Source organism: Theropithecus gelada, chromosome 19 (genome assembly GCF_003255815.1).
Source record: "Theropithecus gelada isolate Dixy chromosome 19, Tgel_1.0, whole genome shotgun sequence".
Classification (NCBI taxonomy): Eukaryota; Metazoa; Chordata; class Mammalia; order Primates; family Cercopithecidae; genus Theropithecus; species Theropithecus gelada.
In genome coordinates, this window is record NC_037687.1 from 10,498,389 (window position 1) to 10,519,049 (window position 20,661).

The 20,661-nt window shown below is 51.4% G+C and overlaps 1 protein-coding gene across 8 annotated transcripts in view; it reads left to right on the forward strand.

Annotated features, from left to right (window-relative positions):
* Positions 1-243: 243 nt before the first annotated feature.
* The window catches only part of DNM2 (dynamin 2), a 106,484-nt gene continuing 86,066 nt past the window's right edge, over positions 244-20,661 (forward strand). For all 8 annotated transcript variants that reach the window (XM_025366076.1, XM_025366068.1, XM_025366070.1 and 5 more), the window contains exon 1: positions 244-646. In XM_025366076.1, the coding sequence (XP_025221861.1) occupies positions 486-646 (161 nt within the window). In that variant the 5' untranslated portion in view covers positions 244-485. The remainder of the gene's footprint in view (positions 647-20,661) is intronic.

Consider the following 20,661-nt stretch of genomic DNA (forward strand, 5'->3'; position numbering starts at 1 on the left):
CTGGCACGTCTGTCTGCCAATAAGATGGTGTAACCTCGCCAATGGGCGGAGCCAACGTGCATTTTTCTGAAACACCTCCTTCCTCTCTTGACAACTTGCTTTCTGCCGCTATTGGCTTTTGCACAACGGTGACGGTTCTTTTGTCCAATAAACCAGCAAGACGGTCCTCAGGGGGAAGGTTTACTCAACCATTGGCTTGTGCCTCGTTTTTATTGGCTAGTGTGCCCGAGTGGCGGCGCAGCAGGCCAATCGCGTGCGGCGCGAGTGATTTGTGCGCAGCCCTGGGGCCGGGGCGGGAGGTCGCTTGGGTCGGGTGTAGCCTGAGAACCGGATGAGGCGGCGACCGTGAGGCCGAGCCGGGAGCGGGCGTCTTGCCGAGGCCCGGGCGGGCGGGGAGCAACGGCTACAGACGCCGCGGGGCCAGGTCGTTGAGGGTCGGCGGCGGCGGGGAGCGCAGGGCGCTCGGGCCGGGGGCGGCCGGCGCCATGGGCAACCGCGGGATGGAAGAGCTGATCCCGCTGGTCAACAAGCTGCAGGACGCCTTCAGCTCCATCGGCCAGAGCTGCCACCTGGACCTGCCGCAGATCGCTGTGGTGGGCGGCCAGAGCGCCGGCAAGAGCTCGGTGCTGGAGAACTTCGTGGGCCGGTAAGCGGGCGCGGCAGGGATCGCGGGCGGGCGGCGGCCTAGGGCGCGGAGGGCGGACCGGGAATGGCGCTCCCTGCGCCGCCGGCGTAACTGCGGCGCTTGCGTGCCGGCGGCGGGGAACCGGACGGGGTCGGGGAGGCGGGCCCTGTGGGACGCCCTGGGCAGAGGACTCCCTGCAGGGGCTCGGGAGCGGGCCTGGGCCCCAGGGGCGGCGTCATGGGCCGGGGGGCCGTAGGACCGGAGGTGTGCTGGAATCCTGCGGTCCATCTGGTCCCAGCTTTCGTGGGTGAACTCTGCCGTCTGGTTGCCCGTGGGTTTGGGGTAGATCCCTCTTCCGCTCTTTCGGGCTGTTTATCAGAGGTGAAACCGGCCATCTAGATATCTACTGGGGCGACCCCTGCGGTCTGGCTGGCTTGTTCTTGTATCTGGGGCTGCCCCCGCCATCTGGTTGGCTGTCTCTCTGTCCTGGGCAAGCCTCCCTGCCACAACCATTTGGTTGTCCATCTGTCCAGTCCCACCTGGCAGCCCCCTGCTGTCTGGCTAGCTGTAAAGGGTGACCTCTGCTGTCTGGCCGCCCATCCGTGCCCCTCACAGACTTTAACACTGAGCAGTCCCTCTGTTGGGTGACACCAGCTGGCCTCCACTGTCTGACTGGCTAGCTGACTCCTAGGGGACCCTGTTTGATTCTCTCAGGCTGACTCTTAGAGCTTAGTCCCTGCCTAGCGCTGGTCCTCTCTTCCGTCATTCTTCTGTCTGTCTGGCCATCTCCTGTTCTGCGCATGACTACCCCTGAGTGTCTGGCCCAGCGCCTCTGGAAGTGGGTGGCAGGAGGGTAGAGGGGAGAATACAGCTGAACGATGAGGTTTGAACCCTACTTCCCCTGTCAGCTAGAAGGAGGACCCTGGGAGTACCTTACTTCAGGATTCCTTTCAGGGTGCTAGAACACAGGGCCCGCCTCCCAGCTACAGCCTGCCAATTGGGGGCCCTCCTTTGGAGCCTGGGAAGGGGCTTCTTGCGTGACCAGGCCTCAGTGGCTAGCCCTGGGATGTAGCCTTCTCTGGACAGCCCTGAGAAGCCGCGGTGTGCCCATCTGTCCAGTGGGCAGACTCCACTCTCTGGGCTGTTTCCAGGATTCAGGAAGCAAATGAATGAGAACAGCCCGTGCAGCCACCTCTCCCTCCCACCAACCCCTCTTGCCTTTCTTGTCTCCCAGATGGGCGGCCACTTCTCCATTCCAGGAACTACTCATTTGTAGTGGTGTGGCTGCCAAATGATAACATCCTCCTCCTGTCATTATTGTCATTGTTATTGTTTTTATCAGTGTCAAGGGATAATGTTTTTCTTGATTCAACATCTTGAATCCCAAGTAAGGAGTGGGGTGGAGGCTGTGTTATCATCCCCACCTTAGCTGAGCTGGGAGGCTTAGAAGGGACTGTGTTCTCCCAAGGCCACCAGGCTGGCGTAAAGCCTTGTGTCTGCTATCCCAGAGCCTTGGGGCTTTCCTCCTTTGCTACCTTGTCTCTGGCTCATTGCCTTCTGTCTTACCACAGTGTTTGCAAAGCTCTGTCTCTTTCACATGCCTTGTGACCTTGCACAGGTTGTCTTGGCTTCTCTGAGTCTTGGTTGACCCTCCTAAACAAGTTTTTTTTTTTTTTTTTTTTTTGAGACAGAGTCTCGCTCTGTCTCCCAGGCTGGAGTGCAGTGGCATGATCTTGGCTCACTGCAACCTCTGCCTCCCGAGTTCAGGCGATTCTCCTGCCTCAGCCTCCCGAGTAGCTGGGATTACAGGCGTCCACTACCATGCCCAACTAATTTTTGTATTTTTAGTAGAGACGGGGTTTCACCATGTTGGCCAGGCTGGTCTCGAACTCCTTACCTCAAGTGATCCTCTCGCCTTGGCCTCCCAAAGTGCTGGGATTACAGGCGTGAGCCACCAGGTCGGGCCCCAGGAGTTCAAGACCAGCCTGGGTAACATGACAAGACACCATTCTACAAAAAATAAAACAAGTAGCCAGGTAGGGTAGTAGTCCCACACCTGTAGTCCGAGCAACTCACGAGGCTAGCCCTGGGAGGATTGCTTGAGCCCAGGATGTCCAGACTGCAGTGAGCTGTGATCGCACCATTACCCTCCAGTCTGGGTGACAGAACCAGATCCTGTTTCAAAAAAAAGAAAAGAAAAGGAAGTGCTGACCTAATGCAGTGCCTGGCACATAGTAAGTCTACATGGATAGGGCTGTTGTTGTTTATCTGGCTGGTTCCTTTGCTGTCAGTGACAAAAGCTAACCAGAATGAAAGTGCTTTCATGTTACACACTTAAGCCTTATGAGGGCGGCATAAAAAAAGGCTTCTCTTTGGTTATGACGGGCTCAAACAAGGCTTACTTTTTTTTTTTTTTTTTGGTGAGAGATAGGGTCTCTCTTTGTTGCCGAGGTTGGAGTGGAGGGGTGCAGTCCTAGCTCACTGCAGCCTCGAACTCCTAGGCTCAAGCGATCCTCCCGCCTCTGCCTCTAAAAGCACTAGGGTTACAGGTGTGAGCCATTGCGCCGAGCCTGGATTTTCTAAGGATGTGGTCCGAGTGGGAACAGCCCAGTTAGTTCAGCCCTGTAGCTGGAGGTCCACATCACTGGCTCTGGGGGCCAAGGCCTGCCTGCTGGGTCTTTTGTTTTACCTGCATAGCTTTTGTTTTTCATAAGGTTTTCCAATGTTAGATTTCTAGTCAATATCTGGATTTCTTGTGGTGCTGAGACACTCAGATCTATAGAGTTTGGAGTTGTGGTGCACAGGCTGTGGGCCTAAGGCCTGGTTCCACCACGTTTGGCTGTGCGACTCGGCCACGTGGATTTGGTGTTCTGGGCCTCAGATTCCTTTTCCGTAAGCTGAGGGTGGTAACTGGTACCCTGGGGCCTGGATGGGTGATGCATGTCGAGTGCATGGGTCTTATAGGCATGGTTGCTGTTGTTGTAATCAGTATTACCTGGCCTTGCTGAGCCTTTGACCTTTGTGGCACTAATGACTTCGATTTCAGAAGCAGCAGTCACTGTCCCATAAGACTAAGAGTGGCCACTCGAGCTGCCACAGTCCCCACTACTCCCTAGCACTTACCCAGGCCTAGTTCGTATTTGCTTGGAGCCTCCTGACCCTAGAACCTTTGAGTTTGAGACCCCTGGCTTGTCTGCCCTGCACCAGCAGATAGAACTTTGACCCTAAGGAGAAAGGAGGGACCCTTGTCATTTAGCCTCAGGGGCTGGGACTACAGTCACGAGCCACCACACCTGAGCCAGAGAAGGGCAGGAAGAGGCCGAGGCCTCCAGCTCCAATTGCATAGGGATGGGCCTGGTCCTGTGAGGTTTACCTCTGCGAGCCTCAGTTTCCTCAGCTAGGAAATAGGGCTGCTGACAGATCTGATTGATCTGTTTCAACTCACAGGGCAGGTAAAGTCACCTGGTGCCAGTCATTGCATACCTGTGAAACCTTGGGCAGGGGACTCAGTCCCTCCACTTTATTTTTATTTTTTGAGATAGGGTCTTACACCGTCGCCCAGGCTAGAGTGCAGTGGCACGATCTCTGCTCACTGCAGCCTTGACCTCCTGGGCTCAAGCGATTCTCCTACCTCCCAGCCTCCTAAGTAGCTAGGACTACAGGCATGTGTGGCATAGAAGAAAGAAGTGCTTACAACATTAGGTGTTGTTTCTTCATTGAAAAATGTTTCCTGAGCACTTTTGCTGGGTGCCTGGACATGGCCCTGAGCAAGTTACCAGTACTCCTGCCCTGGAGGAGCTGGCCTTTCAGCAGGAAGCAGATAAAGGAGAAACATGGGCCGCTCAGTGGCTGAGGCCCACAATCTCAGCTCTTTGGGATCCAGGCGGGAGGATCACTTGAGCCCAGTCGTTGGAGACCAGCCTGGGCAACATAGTAAGACCCCGTCTCTACAAAAATTAAAAAACATTAGCTGGGCATGGTGACACCTGTAGTCCCAGCTACTCAGGAGGCTGAGGCCAGAGGATGGATTGAGCCTGGGATTTAAAGGCCGCAGTGAGCTCTGATCACGCTACTGTCTTCCAGCCTGGGCAAAAGAGCGAGACCTCGTCTCAAAAAAAAAAAAAAAAAAAAAAAATTGCTGGGTGCGGTGGCTCATGCCTGTAATCCCAGCACTTTGGGAGGCCGAGGCGGGCGGATCACAAGGTCAGAAGATCGAGACCATCGTGGCTAACATGGTGAAACCTTGTCTCTAGTAAAAATACAAAAAAATTAGCCGGGCGAGGTGGCAGGCGCCTGTAGTCCCAGCTACTCAGGAGGCTGAGGCAGGAGAATGGAGTGAACCTGGGAGGCGGAGCTTGCAGTGAGCCGAGATCCGGCCACTGCACTCCAGCCTGGGTGACACAGCGAGACTCCCTCTCAAAAAAAAAAGGAGAAACATGGTTGAAGGTGATAAGTATGATGGAAAAAAGGATCAGGGAGCAGGATGAGGGAGAGATCACAGTTGGAGGGGGTACATTTTATTTTTATTTTATTTTTTTATTATTTTTGAGACAGAGTCTCGCTCTGTCTCTCAGGCTAGAGTGCAGTGGTGCGATCTCGGCTCACTGCAAGCTCTGCCTCCCGGGTTCACGCCATTCTCCTGCCTCAGCCTCCTGAGTAGCTGGGACTATAGGCGCCCACCACCATGCCCAGCTAATTTTTTTGTATTTTTAGTAGAGACGGGGTTTTACCGTGTTAGCCAGGATGGTCTCCATCTCCAGACCTCGTGATCCACCCGCCTCGGCCTCCCAAAGTGTTGGGATACAGGTGTGAGCCACCGTGCCCTGCTGAAAAAATATTTTTGTAATTAGCAGGGTGTGGTGGCTCACGCCTGTGGTCCCAGCTACTCAGGAGACTCAGGTGAGAGGATCACTTGAGCCCAGGAGTTGGAGGCTGCAGTGAGCCATGATTATGCCACTGTACTCCAGTCTGGGGGACAGAGCAAGAGAAAAGAAACCTACAACTGTCATCAGAGTCCTGATCCCAGATAAAAGGAGACAAGAGCCAACCAGTGAGATCACAAATGCTGCCTGTTTCACAACGATTTGCTGTGTGATTCTCAGTCCACTCTCAGGAGGCAGAGACCACCACGTTCCCATTTTCCACATGAGCGAACTGAGGCCCAGAGAAGTGAGATCACTCTTTTAGTGTGTGGCAGCACCAAGCCTTGCATATTCCCAAAGATGCCCCTGGACTGTACCAATTCCAGCAGGCCCAGCACTGCAGACCACCCTGACCGAGCCTTGCATGGTCCTTTTTTCTTTTTTCTTTTTTGAGACAGAGTCTCACTCTGTCGCCCAGGCTGGAGTGCAATGGCGTGATCTCCGCTTACTGCAAACTCCGCCTCCTGGGTTCAAGTGATTCTCCTGCCTCAGCCTCCCAAGTAGCTGGGACTAAAGGCATGCGCCACCACACCCGGCTAATTTTTGTATTTTTAGTAGAGATGGGGATTCACTATGTTGGCCAGGCTGGTCTCCAACTCCCAGCCTTTTGGTCTGCCTGCCTCAGCCTCCCAAAATGCTGGGATTACAGGTGTGAGCCACCGCACCCGGCCATGTGTGGCCTTTTTAAGAAGCAATTTATCTTTACCCAAAAGGAAAGTCACTGGAAACAGAAGACGTCATTTCCAGGTGACTCTAAACTAATAAGATCCGTTAAAATCAGCCCAAGGAGCACATCACGTGCCCCTCCATCTGTCAGGGACAGGAGCCAACGGGCATCCGATGTGCACGGGTGCGGCACCCACTGAGGCACAGACAGTGTCCCCGCGGCTCGTCCACTTCTCCCTGGAGGGATACATCACCAAAGGCCAAATAAAAACGCAGCTGGAAATGCTAGTATCCCCAGCATAGCTGCTTCTTATTAAAAGAAAAATGGCACGGGGTGCCTACATGCCTTTGGAGTCTGCTCACTGAGAAAATTGAGTTAAAGCTGGAAATCCAAGGAGAGAGCCCTCAGCTTGACCAGGTCCAGAGGGACAGTAGCAGCGCCACCAGCTTTCCTTCCCTCTGCTCAGACAGCCTCCCTTGCCCCCAGTGTTCCTAGAGTCCTGGTTCCACCCTAATACCTCCCAGATCTGATCTCCCTCCACTGGCTGCTAAACTGGCCTCCGGGCATCCTCCCACATCAGGACCTTTGCACTGGATTCTCTTCCCCAGTCTCCAGGGGTTGCTTCGTTGCCTCCTTCAAGGCTCTGCTCAAATGTCACCAATTTCCCTATTTAAAATGTACCCCCTCTGGCCGGGTGCGGTGGCTCACACCTGTAATCCCAGCACTTTGGGAGGCCGAGGTGAGCGGATCACGAAGTCAGAAGATCGAGACCATCCTGGCCAACATGGTGGAACCCTGTCACTACTAAAACTCCAAAAATTAGCAGAGCGTGGTGGCGCTCACCTGTAGTCCCAGCTGCTCGGGAGGCTGAGGCAGGAGAATTGCTTGAACCCAGGAGGCGGAGGTTGCAGCGAGCCGAAATCGCGCCACTGCACTCCAGCTTGGAGATAGAGTGAGACTCTGTCTCAAAAAAAAAAAAAAAGGAAAATTTTTTTTTTGTTTTTGTTTTGCAGAGACAGGGTCTTAATTTGTTGCTCAATCTGGTGTCAAACTACTGGGCCCAAGCAATCCTCCTGCCTTGTCCTCCCAAAGTGGTGGGATTACAGGTGTGAGCCACCGAACCTGGCCTTAGTTTCTTTTTCCTTAAAGAGAAGGAACTCATCATTACTCTGTTGATATAAATGGAGCGCCTATCAGTGCAGGCAGTGTTCTAGCTCTGGGGATAGAGCCAGGACCAGGACACGCAGGCACGCCCTGTTCCCCAGATCCTGAAATATCGACCAGAGGTTGTTCCTGGTTCCTTTCTAAGTGGGAATCATGGCTGCAAACAAATAATTGGCTGTGAGAATTATTTACACCCATTTTGTGTATGGTGGTGAGAAATTGGGAGAAAAAATGCCCAGCATCGGATGACTTGAGTTCAGGAGTTCAAGACCAGCCTGGCCAACATGGTGAAACCTCATCTCTACTAAGAATACAAAAATTAGCTGGGCGTGGTGGCAGGCACCTGTAATCCCAGCTATTCGGGAGGCTGAGGCAGGAGAATTGCTTGAACCTGGGGGATGGAGGTGGCGGTGAGCCGAGATTGCGCCGCTGCACTCCAGCCTGGGCAACAGAGCGAGACTGTCTCAAAAAAAGAAAAGCCCAGTGATAGAGGATTTGGCCAGGTAAGCTTGTCCAGACAACCGACTATCAACTCGCTACTCAGAGGGATCTAGAAGAATCTTTAGTGACCCAGAAAGCTGCACAAGACCTGTTAGGTACCAGATGAAATGGGCTGTGGGATCCTGTCTTGTTTAAAACAATTGTTTGTATTTGCTCAGTGAAAAGACCGGAAAGACATACTCTGCCCTAACCCCACATGTGAATTGTCTCCCCATGTGATTCTTGGTCTGTTTTTGCTGGTTTGGGGATTAGGTTTATAATCAGGAAGACAGATTTCTCCAAAGCTTCGCTCTAGGCTGTCCAAGTGCTTTCTCAGAGCTACTTATTGACGGATAACGGCCCTTGATAGGTTCATAACATTGAAATCCCCTGGTAATAACCTGGATTGTTTCTGGTTGTGGACGGAAGATGGCCTTGGGGACAGTTCTAGATTTAGAGGAGGTTTTCTTTTCTTTTTTTTTTCCCTTTCTCTTTTTTTTTCTTTTCTTTTCTTTTCAAGACAGGGTCTCACTCTGTTGCCCAGGCTGAAATACAGTGGCTTGATCATAGCTCACAGCAACCTCAACTTCCCGGGCTCAAGTGATCTTCCCACTCAACCTCCCAAGTAGCTGGGACCACAGGTGTGCGCCACTGCCCCCAGCTAATTTTAATAATTTTTTTGTCTCAGCACTTTGGGAGGCCGAGACGGGCGGATTACGAGGTCAGGAGATCGAGACCATCCTGGCTAACATGGTGAAACCCCGTCTCTACTAAAAAATACAAAAAAAACTAGCCAGGCGAGGTGGCGGGCGCCTGTAGTCCCAGCTACTCTGGAGGCTGAGGCAGGAGAATGGTGTGAACCCAGGAGGCGGAGCTTGCAGTGAGCTGAGATCTGGCCACTGCACTCCAGCCTGGGCGACAGAGCAAGACTCCGTCTCAAAAAAAAAAAAAAAAATAATAATAATAATTTTTTTGTAGAGGTGGAGTCTCGTTATATTTTGCCCAGGCTAGTCTCAAACCCCTGGGCGCAAGTGATTCTCCTGCCTCAGCTTCCCAAAGTGCTGGGATTACAGGCATGAGCCATGGCACCCGGCCTAGATTAGATTTAGAGTTTTCAGAGTTGCCTTAGTGGGTAGAGGCTGGCCTTTGAATGGAACCCTGTCTCGCTCTCGCTCTCTCTCAGCATTTGTATTTGGCTCAGAGCCACATCTGGCAAACTTCTGCCCGATTTGAATGAAAATGCTGAAATTATAGGCTCCTCGACTGCTGAAAAAAAGTGAGAACATCATGTAAACCGTAATTTACTGGGGTTGCCAACTACATGCTGTAATTAAGCCCTTATTGTGTTAAAGCTTTGGAAAAATCCAAGCCAATAATGAGATATTTATAGGGCATTAGCTACCATCTGAATAAAGGGAAGATGTGGTCCTGCGTCTGAAGCAGGACGGCAAAGAGAGGAAAGACGCCTGTTTCCGGGTGCATTTTGGGTTTCTGTGAATGTTGGTAACTAGGTCCCTGCTGGGCGGTGGGAAATTTTCCCCTGTGGCGTCACCCGTAGCTTGAACCAGGAGCTGGATGACTGTTTTCAGTTTCATCTGCTGCTGGACATTTAAGAGCCAATGTTTATGGAGAATCACCATGTGCTACATGTGCAAAATCTGACCAGTGTCCTCTCTGCCCAGGGGTGGCAGCTGCTGCTCTTAGCATCCCTGCTTTATAGGTAGAGAAACTGAGGCCAGAGAGGGAGACTGGCCTGAAGTCACACAGTGGGGAGGACACAGGAGCTGGAAATTGAACTGGATGTAGGTCCCCTAGAGCCAAACATCTGGGGGCCTCAGGGGTGGGAAGGTGTGGGCCTGGCTCTTGAGAGCAGGGCTATGGTGAACACCATGGCATTTGTATCTGAGGGTTGGGCCGAGATTACAGAGGGAGCAAGCAACTTGTGGCTTTGGGGATGCATCGAGGTTGTTGGTTGTGTGTCCAACCGGCGTGTTGTAAGCAGCAACCACTCTACACCAGTTGATGGGGAACCAACAGGGACTGGTACGGACAGGACAGGTGAACAGTTAAATGAGCAAGAACATTCTGGGGCAGGCGCAGGGGCTCACGCCTGTAATTCCAGCACTTTGGGAGGCCAAGGCAGGCAGATCACTTGAAGCCAGGAGTCTGAGACCAGCCTGACCAGCATGGCGAAACCCCATCTCTACCAAAATACAAAAATTAGCTGAGCAGGGTGGTACGTGTCTCTTGTCCCAGCTACTTAGCAGGCTGAAGTGGGAGGATCTCCTGAGCTCAGGAATTCACGGTTACATTGAGCTATGATTGCATCACTGCACTCCAGCCTGGGTAACAGCAAGACCCGGTGACAAAAAAAAAAAAAAAAAAAGGCTGTACATGGTGGCTCACACCTGTAATCCCAACACTTTGGGAGGCTGAGGTGGGAGTTTGAGACCAGCCTGGCCAACATGATGAAACCCCGTCTCTACTAAAAATACAAAAAATTAGCCGAGCGTGGTGGCGGGCGCCTGTAATGCCAGCTACTCAGGAGGCTGAGGTAGGAGAATCTCTTGAACCCGGGAGGCAGAGGTTGCAGTGAGCCGAGATCACGCCACTGCCCTCCAGCCTGAGCAACGAGAGCAAAGCTCCATCTCAAAAAGAACAAAAACAAAAATATTCTGAAGCGTGAGAAGCGGTTTGCCCTGTACTACATTGGGTGGGGGAATGACTGTAGGGGGCTGCTTCACGTGGGGCTTGTTGGGATGGGTGTCCTGCAGTGGAATAGCCCCACCAGGACTTGGGGGAACAGCATCGAAAGCCAGGGAAACAGCAGGTGCAGAGGCCCGACCAGCTGAGTGCCCACTGCAGACTGCAAAGGACCAGTAGGCACATGAGAGTTAGGACACTGCCCGTGGAATGCTGACTTTTCTAAATTTGAATTACACAAGTAGAACGTGGAGACAGTGTTCTTGGGAAAAGGGGAACCATTACAGGTGAGGAAGAGCACACTGCCCAGCCCATCCCTTCCTCCAGCTCCACCTGGGAGCACCACGGTCACTTCAGGGTATATCTAGCCAGACCCCTCTGGTGCTTCTGTACTTAGGTACATGCTGGTACCTATAGAGAATACGTGGCACTATTATGGGTGGTGCTTTTTTTTTTTTTTGAAACAGGTCTTACTCTGTCACCCAGGCTGGAGTGCAATGGCACAGTCATAGCCCACTGCCTCAACATCCTGGGTTCAAGCCATCCTCCTGCCTCAGGCTCCTGAGTACCTGGGACAACAACCACATGCCACCATGCCCAACTAATGTTTATAATATTTTGTACAGATGGGGTTTCTTTACGTTGCCAAGGCTGGTCTCAAACTCCTGGGCTCATGCGATCCTTTCACGTTGGCCCCCCAAAGTGCTGGGATTGCAGACATGAACCACTTCACCCAGCCATGTGCATATATTTGTTGAATGAAGGTAGCTAAAGACCGGAAGTGGTGACTCACGCCTGTAATCCCAGCACTATGGGAGGCTGAGGCAACATGGCTTGAGCTCAGGAGTTTGAACCAGCCTGGGCAACATGATGAGACCTCGTCTCTACCAAAAATACAAAAATTAGCGGGCATGGTGGTATATGCCTGTACTCCCAGCTACTCGGAAGGCCGAGGTGGGAGGATCCCTTGAGCTGGGGTAGCGGTGGAAGTTGTAGTGAGCCCAGATTGCACCATTGTACTCCAGCGTGGGTGACAGAGCAAGACCCTGTCTCAAAAAAAAAAAAAAAAAAAAAAAAAAAAAAAGCTAAAAACCAGAATTGAGTGAATTTCAGTGCACAGTCACGGAGGGGGCTGGGCAGAGGGCAGCCCTGGGTCTTGGTTTTGGAGACTTACAGCCTGCCTGTGGATGCCGGGACCCTGAAGCAAGGACATCGTCCTTTGGAGGAGGGTGGCAAGTGGAGATTTGCTCCATCTGTACAAAGAGTAATAACAGTAATAGGCTGAGACCCTGAGGCTGGGCTGCGTGGGTGTCTCTCTGGGTTGGCTTTGAGGGCCGTAAGGTGGGGCCAGCAGCGTCCCTTCCAGGGTGTAAGGCCCTGCATGGCAACCTGCGGGGTGCCCCCTCTGACTTTTGCTTCCTGCCTGGCTGCTCAGTGGCCCTGGCAGGGGCAAGCACCACTGCTCTTTCTGTTACAAGAGATCTGCTTTGGATAAATCTGAACCCACTCCCACTGCAGACATATGGGGTGGTAGACAAGAGGCCAGCAGCGCTGTCCCAGGCCCTGGTGACACCTCCACGCCCAGACGAAGGAGGAGCAAGCTACTTGGAGCCTGCCCTGTGACACACTTTCGCAGTGATGAGAGCCTTTTAGGGCTGCGATCCTGGCGGGCCAGTCAAGCGGGCAGGAGCAGCCCCAGCCAGGGTGACCCCGCCTGCCGGGTGATACGCCCTGGCACAACCAGGCCAGCCCTGGGGGAAGCCCCCAGGGCGGATCAGGGAGGGACACAGCTGTCCTGGCCATGAGACCTCTGTCTTTTGTATGGATACACAGGGTCCTTCTAGAGGGTCGCAGCCTCCACCCCCGGGAGGCCTCCCAGCTGGCTGCGCAGCCAGGATCCTGCAGCCACCAGGATACTGCCTTTCCAGGTTCTTTTCTTTTTTTCTTTTTTTTCTTTTTTTTGAGACGGAGTCTTGCCGTGTTGCCCAGGCTGGAGTACAATGGTATGATCTCAGCTCACTGCAACCTCCACCTCCCAGGTTCAAGCGATTCTTCTGCCTCAGCCTCCTGAGTAGCTGGGATTACAGGTGTGCATCACCATGCCTGGCTAATTTTTTGTATTTTTAGTAGAGACGGGGTTTCACCATCTTGGCCAGGCTGGTCTCGAACTCCTGGCCTCAGGTGATCCACCTGCCTCGGCCTCCCAAAGTGCTGGGATTACAGGCGTGAGCCACCGTGCCTGACCCCCAGCTTGTTCTTTTCTACATCAACATCAGGGGACAGTGACTGAGAGAGGCCACAAGCCACTGGCTCAGCTTGAGGAAGACTTCCTGTGGTTTGGGTTGATGTATCTCTCTGTCTTGCAACACTGAGTTCCCCGTCGTCTGGGCGGAAGCCAGTCGGACGGAAGCCCAGCGTCTGCAGTGCCTGCCCTGGTGGCCTGACACAGGGTGCTGGGAAGCTCAGGGCAGGCTGCTTTCTGAGGTGGGAAGGTCCCACCTGGAATGTGTTCCTAGCACTGGGTGAAAATTGATGCACAGCCTTGATTTTTTTTTTTTTTTTGAGACAGAGTTTCACTCTTGTTGCCCAGGCTGGAGTGCAATGGTGCAATCTCGGCTCACTGCAACCTCCGTCTCCTGGGTTCAAGCGATTCTCCTGCCTCAACCTCCCGAGTAGCTAGGATTGTAGGTGCGCACCACCACGCCTGGCTAATTTTTTGTATTTTTAGTAGAGACGAGTTTTCACCATAGCCAGGCTGGTCTTGAACTCCTGACCTCAGGTGATCCACCCGCCTCGGCCTCCCAGAGTGCTGGGATTACAGGCATGAGCCACCACACCCGGCCTGCACCAGCTTGATTTTTAAACTCTTTTCTGTTAAAGGAGTTATTCAACTGTTTACTCGTTGTAAAAAAAAAAAACACAAAAAAAACAAAACAGTTCACCCTGTCTGGAATTGCACAGAGTAAGGCTGTCCTTTGCAGGGGAACAACCTCTAGCAGTGTGTGGCTCTTGCCAGATTTTTTTTTTTTTTTTAATATTTCTAGGTGTGACTACCCCCTACTCATCCAACCAGTGAGCCTGTAAGTCTAGCAACAAACACTCCCACTCCACAGTCCAAAGTCTCAACAGAATGTGACAGTCTTGCACCAAGTCCCTGCTATATTTAGTGCCTCCAAGGGTGTTTGGCTTTTGTTTTCTCTTTTTTTTTTTTTTTTTTTTTTGAGACCAAGTCTTGCTCTTGTCCTCCAAGCTGGAGTGCAATGGCGCGATCTCAGCTCACTGCAACCTTGCCTCTTGGGTTCAAGCGATTCTCCTGCCTCAGCCTCCCGAGTAGCTAGGATTACAGGCATCTACACCATGCCTGGCTAATTTTTTTTATTTTTAGTAGAGATGGGGTTTCACCATGTTGGCCAGGCTAGTCTTGAACTCCTGACCTTGAGTGATTCGCCTGCCTTGGCCTCCCCAAGTGCTGGGATTACAGGCGTGAGCCACCACGCCTGGGCTGTTTTGTTTTTAATAAACATTTTATTTTGGAATAATTTTTTTTTTTTTTGGAAACGGGGTCCCACTCTTTCACCCAGGTTGGAGTGCAGTGGCGTGATGTCGGCTCACTGCAACCTCCCCATCCCAGGCTCAAACGATCCTCCCACCACAGCCTGCCAAGTAGCTGGGACCACAGGTGTGCACCACAATGGCCGGCTAATTTTTTGTATTTTCGGTAGAGACAGGGTTTCGCCATGTTGCCCAGTTGGTCTTGAACTCCTGAGCTCAGGTAATCTGCCTGCCTCAGCCTCTCAACGTGCTGGGATTGTAAGCACGAGCCACAACGCCCTGCCTAGAAATAATTTTAGATTTAGAGAAGATAAATAAGTTTCAAATTTACAGAAAGTACAAAGATAATACAGAGAGCTCCTGTACATCCTTCATCAGTGTCGTCTAATTTTACATTTCTTACCAAGAAAGTAACCTAGCTACTCAGGAGGCTGAGGCGGGGGGATTGCTTGAGTCCAGGAGTTAAAGCTCAGCCTGGGCAACCTAACCTCTTCTCTAAAAATAAATGAATGAAGCCGGACATGGTGGCTCATGCGTGTAATCCCAGCACTCTGGGAGGCCGAGGCAGGTGGATCACCTGAGGTCAGGAGTTCAAGACCAGCCTGGCCAACATAGTGAAATCCCATCTCTACTAAAAATACAAAAAATTAGCCAGGTGTGGTGGCATGTGCCTGTAGTCCCAGCTATTTGGGAGGCTGAGGCAGGAGAATCGCTTAAACCCGGGAGGTGGAGGCTGCAGTGAGCTGAGATCATGCCACTCTACTTCAACCTGGACAACAAAACAGGACTCCATCTTAAAACAAAACAAAACAAAAAAAATGAACGAATGAAATTAACCTTGGTAGGCCGGGCGCGGTGGCTCAAGCCTGTAATCCCAGCACTTTGGGAGGCCGAGACGGGCGGATCACGAGGTCAGGAGATCGAGACCATCCTGGCTAACACGGTGAAACCCCGTCTCTACTAAAAAATACAAAAAACTAGCCGGGCGAGGTGGCGGGCGCCTGTAGTCCCAGCTACTCGGGAGGCTGAGGCAGGAGAATGGCGTGAACCCGGGAGGCGGAGCTTGCAGTGAGCTGAGATCCGGCCACTGCACCCCAGCCTGGGCGACAGAGCAAGACTCTGTCTCAAAAAAAAAAAAAAAAAAAAAAAAAAAGAAATTAACCTTGGTATACTACTATTAAGTGAGGCCTGGCCAGATGTGGTGGCTCATGCCTGTAATCCCAGCACTTTGGGAGGCCAAGGTGGGCAGATGACTTGAGGCCAGGAGTTTGAGACCAGCCTAGCCAACATATCAAAACCCCATATCTACAAAAAATTGTCTAAGTGTGGTCGTATACACTTGTAGTCCCAGTCACTCGGGAGGCTGAGGTAGGAGAATTGCTTGAATCTGAGAGGCCGAGGTTGCAGTGAGCCGAGATCAAGCCCCTGCACTCCAGCTTGGGCGACAAAGTAGGACTCTGTCTCAAAAAAAGAAAAAAAGGAAAGCGAGGCCAGGTACAGTGGCTCACACCTATAATCCCAGCACTTTGGGAGGCTGGATTGCTTGAGCCCAGGAGTTTTAGACCAGCCTGGGCAATAGGGTGAGACTTCATGTGTCAAAAAAAAAAAAAATTTTGCTTGGCCTAGTGGTGCTTGCCTGGAGTCCCAGCTTCTCTGGAGGCTGAGGCAGGAGGATCACTTGAGCCCTGGAGGTCGAGGCTGCAGTGAGTGATGGCTGTGCCATTGCACACCAGCCCGGGCAACAGAGCCAGACCCTGTCTCAAAAAACAAACAAACAAACAAAAACAAAACAAAACAAAAAACCCAAAGGCAGAATATATAGATTTCTTCAATTTTTCTTATATTAGACTAATTTTTTTAAAAAAGTTTTTATCGAGATGGGGGTCTTGCTCTCTGGAAGTATACATAGTGAGAAATTTTATTTTTCAAAGAAAATGGGCCGGGCGCGGTGGCTCACACGTGTAATCCCAGCACTTTGGGAAGCCGAGGCTGGCGGATCACAAGGTCAGGAGATCGAGACCACGGTGAAACCCTGTCTCTACTAAAAATACAAAAAATTAGCCGGGTGCGGTGGCAGGTGCCTGTAGTCCCAGCTACTCAGGAGGCTGAGGCAGGAGAATGGCGTAAACCCGGGAGGCGGAGCTTGCAGTGAGCCGAGATCACTCCACTGCACTCCAGCCTGGGCAAGGAGCCAGACTCGTCTCAAAAAAAACAACCACCAAAAAAACCCCCCCAAAAAAAAAAACCAAAAAAAAAAAACAAAGAAAATGACCCCTTTTCCTGTCTTAGGACCCGACATTACATTTAGTTCTCCTTAAGCCTTTTTCTGGTCTGGGAAGCAACTCAGCCCTTCCTTGTTTTTTATGACTTCGGTAGGTCATGGCATGTCCCTCAATGAGGGCTTATCTGGTGTTTCCTTATGGTTAGCCTGGGGTTGTGAGTTTTGGGGAAGAAGGTCATTGGTGAGGTGCCTCTCTCTTCTGTGAATCTTATCAGGAGTATATGATACCAAGACTGATAAATTATTGACAGTGATAACTGGTGATGCTGACGTTGATCTCTTGGCTGAGGTAGGCTTGCTAGGTTTCCCCACTGGACAGTTACTAGTTTTCTTCTTTTCATACTCTATCCTTTGGGGTCATGGAGAATTTTATTTTTATTTTTATTTTTTGGAGGTAGTCTCGCTCTGTCATCTAGGCTGGAGTGCAGTGGTGTGATCTTGGCTCACTGCAACCTCCACCTTCCGGGTTCAAGCAATTCTCCTGCCTCAGCTTCCTGAGCAGCTAAGACTACAAGCGCCCACTACCACGCCCGGCTAATTGTTTTTTTTCTTTTTTAAGAGATGGGATCTCGCTGTGTTGCTCAGGCTAGTCTCAAACTCCTGGGCTCATGTAATAATCCTCTTGCCTCTGGCTGCCAAAGTGCTGGGATTACAGGCATGAACCACTGTGCCTGGCCTTTTCTGGCACTATTGAAAAGACCATCCTTTCTCCCTAAAGTTGCTTTTGTCTGGAATTAGTTGGCCATATTTGTGTGGGTCCATCCTGAACTGTCTATTCTCTGACGTTGATGTATGGCTCTGTCCTTTGGCCAAAACCCCATTTCTTTCTTCTCTTTTTACATAGAGATGGGGGCTGGGCACAGTGGCTCACGCCTATAATCCTAACTCTTTGGGATGTGGAGGCAGGTGGATCGCTTGAGGTCAGGAGTTTGAAACCAGCCTGGCCAACATGGGGAAACTCCGTCTCTACTAAAAATACAAAAAAATTTAGCCGGGCATGGTGGCGGGTGCCTGTAATCCCAGCTACTTGGGAGGCTGAGGCAGGAGAATCACTTGAACCCGGGAGGCAGAGGTTGCAGTGAGCCAAGATCATGCTGTTGCACTCTAGCCTGGGTGACAGAGTGAGACTCTGTCTCAAAAAAAAAAAAAAAAAAGAAAAAGAAAAAAAAAAATAGAGATGGGGTATCACAATGTTGCCTAGGCTGGTTTCAAACTCCTGGGCTTGTGATGCTCCTGCCTCAGCCTTCCACAGTGCTGGCGTTAGAGGCGTGAGCCACCACACCCACTCATTTCTTTATTGCTGGACCTTTATAGTAAGACTTGAAATCAGGCCATGTGAGTCCTCTTTGTTCTTGTTTCTCAAAATTGTTTGGTCTAGTCTAGTTCCTTTGCCTCTGCATATATATTTTAGAATCAGCTTGTTGATTCATAGAAAAGATCATTGTGTATCAGTACGTGAAAAGCTGCGGTATTCTTTTTTTTTTTTTTTTTTTCAGACAAAGTCCCTCTCTGGCACCCAGGCTGGTGTGTAAGTGGTATTGGGATGACAGGCGTGAGCCACCGCGCCCGGCTGGTATTAGTTTTTATAACTGTGTATTATTCCATCCACTGTCACTACTCCCCCAGGACCTGCACAGTTTCTGCCTCCTCAGTCTTGCACCTTTAACCTTGTCCTCACCCCCAGGCTGTTCTCCCTACAGTGGGCAGAGGGAGCCTGTTAAGAATATCCTTCCTAGCTGGGCGCCAAAGCTTATGCTGTAATCCCAGCACTTTGGCAGGCTGAGGTGGAAGGATCCCTTGTGCCCAGGAGTACGAGACCAGCCTGGGCAACATAGCGAGACCCCTGTCTCTACAAAACATTTAAAAATTAGCCAGTCACAACCAGGCGCAGTGGCTCACGCCTGTAATCCCAGCACTTTGGGAGGCCGAGGTGGGTGGATCACAAGGTCAGGAGTTCGAGACCCGCCTGACCAACATGGTGAAACCCCGTTTTTACTAATAATACAAAAAATTAGCCGGCGTGGTGGCATGCGCCTGTAATCCCAGCCACTCAGGAGGCTGAGGCAGGAGAATCACTGGAACCCAGGAGGCAGAGGTTGCAGTGAGTCGAAATCGTGCCACCGCACTCCATCCTGGGCGACAGAGCGAGACTCTGTCTCAAAAAAAAAAAATTTGGCCAGGCGTGATGGTGCCTACTTACAGTCCTAGCTACTCAGGAGGCTGAGGTGGGAGGATTGCTTGAGCCCAGGAATTCAAGGCTGGAGTGAGCTGTGATCCTGTCACTGCACTCCAGCCTGGGAGACAGAGGGAGGCCCTATATCCTTCCTCTACTTGGAATTCTCCCTGGCCCTCAGTTCCCTCAGGGTAAAAATGAAGTCCTCCCTGAGGCTCCATGATGTTCTCAAGCAGGTGAGGCGCTGTCCCACCTCAGGGCCTTTTCACATGCTGCTTCCACTGCCGGCACTGCCCTTCCCCCTAGATAACCCTATGGCTCATTTCATCAGCGCTCTAAGGCCTTGCTTAAAAGCCTCCTTCTCAAAAGGCTCTCCCCCTGGCCACTCTGCTCAAACGCCCCACCCTGTTCTCTCTGTCCCCTTCCCCTGCTTAATTTTTCTTGGAACCACTTGTCATTCCTGTCATTGTTCCACCTATTTGTTTGGTTTCTTTTTTTTTTTTTAAGCTGGAGTCTTGCTGTGTCTCCCAGGCTGGAGTGGAGTGGCGATCTCAGCTCACTGCAACCTCCGCTTTCCGGGTTCAAGCGATTCTCCTGTCTCAGCCTCCCAAGTAGCTAGGATTACGGGTGCACGTCAACATGACCATATATTTTTGTATTTTTAGTAGAGAGGAGGTTTCAGTATGTTGGCCAGGATGATCTCGAACTCCTGACCTTGGGTGATCTGCCAGCCTTGGCCTCCCAAAGTGCTGGGATTACAGGTGTGAGCCACCATGCGCAGCCTATTTGTTTGATTTCTTGTTCTGTCTCCCCCGACTGGAAGGGGAGTGCCTGATGGTAGGGCCATGCCCCTGGCTGTTGCCCAGTCGCTTGCACAGTGCCTGTCATGGGATAGGTGATCGGGACACCCATCTCCCTCTCTGGATGCACTCATTGATGTACTTGTCAATCACTGAGCAGGACTCACTCAGCAATGTCTGCTGAGCCTGCTCTGTGCCAGGCTCTGACCTGAGCTGCCACCCATCTGGAGTCAAACAGGCCCGGTTGCCACCAAGAGGAGTTAGGCCCAGCAGAGGAGACAAGCATTAGTCTCACACAACAGAAAGAAGTAGGCCGGGCACAGTGGCTCATGCCTGTAATCCTAGCACTTTGGGAGGCTGAGGCAGGCGGATCACAAGGTCAAGAGATCAAGACCATCCTGGCTAACACAGTGAAACCCCGTCTCCACTAAAAATACAAAAAATCAGTCGGGCGCAGTGGCTGGCACCTGTAGTCCCAGTTACTCAGGAGGCTGAGGTAGGAGAATGGCGTGAACCTGCGAGGCGGAGCTTATAGTGAGTGAGCCGAGATCGTGCCACTGCACTCCAGCCTGGGCGACAGAGCAAAACTCCGTCTCAAAAAAAAAAAAAAAAAGAAGGACCTGTTCCCTTGTTCTTCCATGGGGACATGGGGAGCTCCTATACTGTTTTGTTTTCCTGAAATATTTTTACTGAAATATAATTCACATACCATAATACCTAATCCTTTTGAAATATACTATTCAGTGGATTTTAGTGTATTCACAGTTGTGTAACCAGCACCACTATCGGATTTCAGAGCACTTTCATTTCCCCTAAACCCATACCTATGAAGCAGTTCCTCCCTCCCCCAGCTCCTGGAAGCCACTCATGTCCTTTTTGTGTGTGCATTTGCCAATTTTGGATATTTCCTAGAAATGGAATCTTACAGTACGTGGCCTTTTGTGTGTGGCTTTGTTTATTTAGCATGATGTTTTCAAGATTCATCCATGCTGGCTGGTTGCAGTGGCTCACGCCTGTCATCCCAGCACTTTGGGAGGCTGAGGCAGGCAGATCACTTGAGGCCAGGCATTGGAGACCAGCCTGCCCAACATGGTGAAACCCCTTCTCTACTAAAAAATAACAAAAATTAGCTGGGTGTGGTGGCACATGCCTGTAATCCCAGCTGCCCTGGGTGGCTGAGGCACGAGAATCTCTTGAACCTGGGAGGCAAGGTTGCAGTGAGCCGAGATCACTCCACTGCACTCCAGCCTGGGCAACAGAATGAGACTCTCTCAAAAAAAAAAAAAAAAAAAAA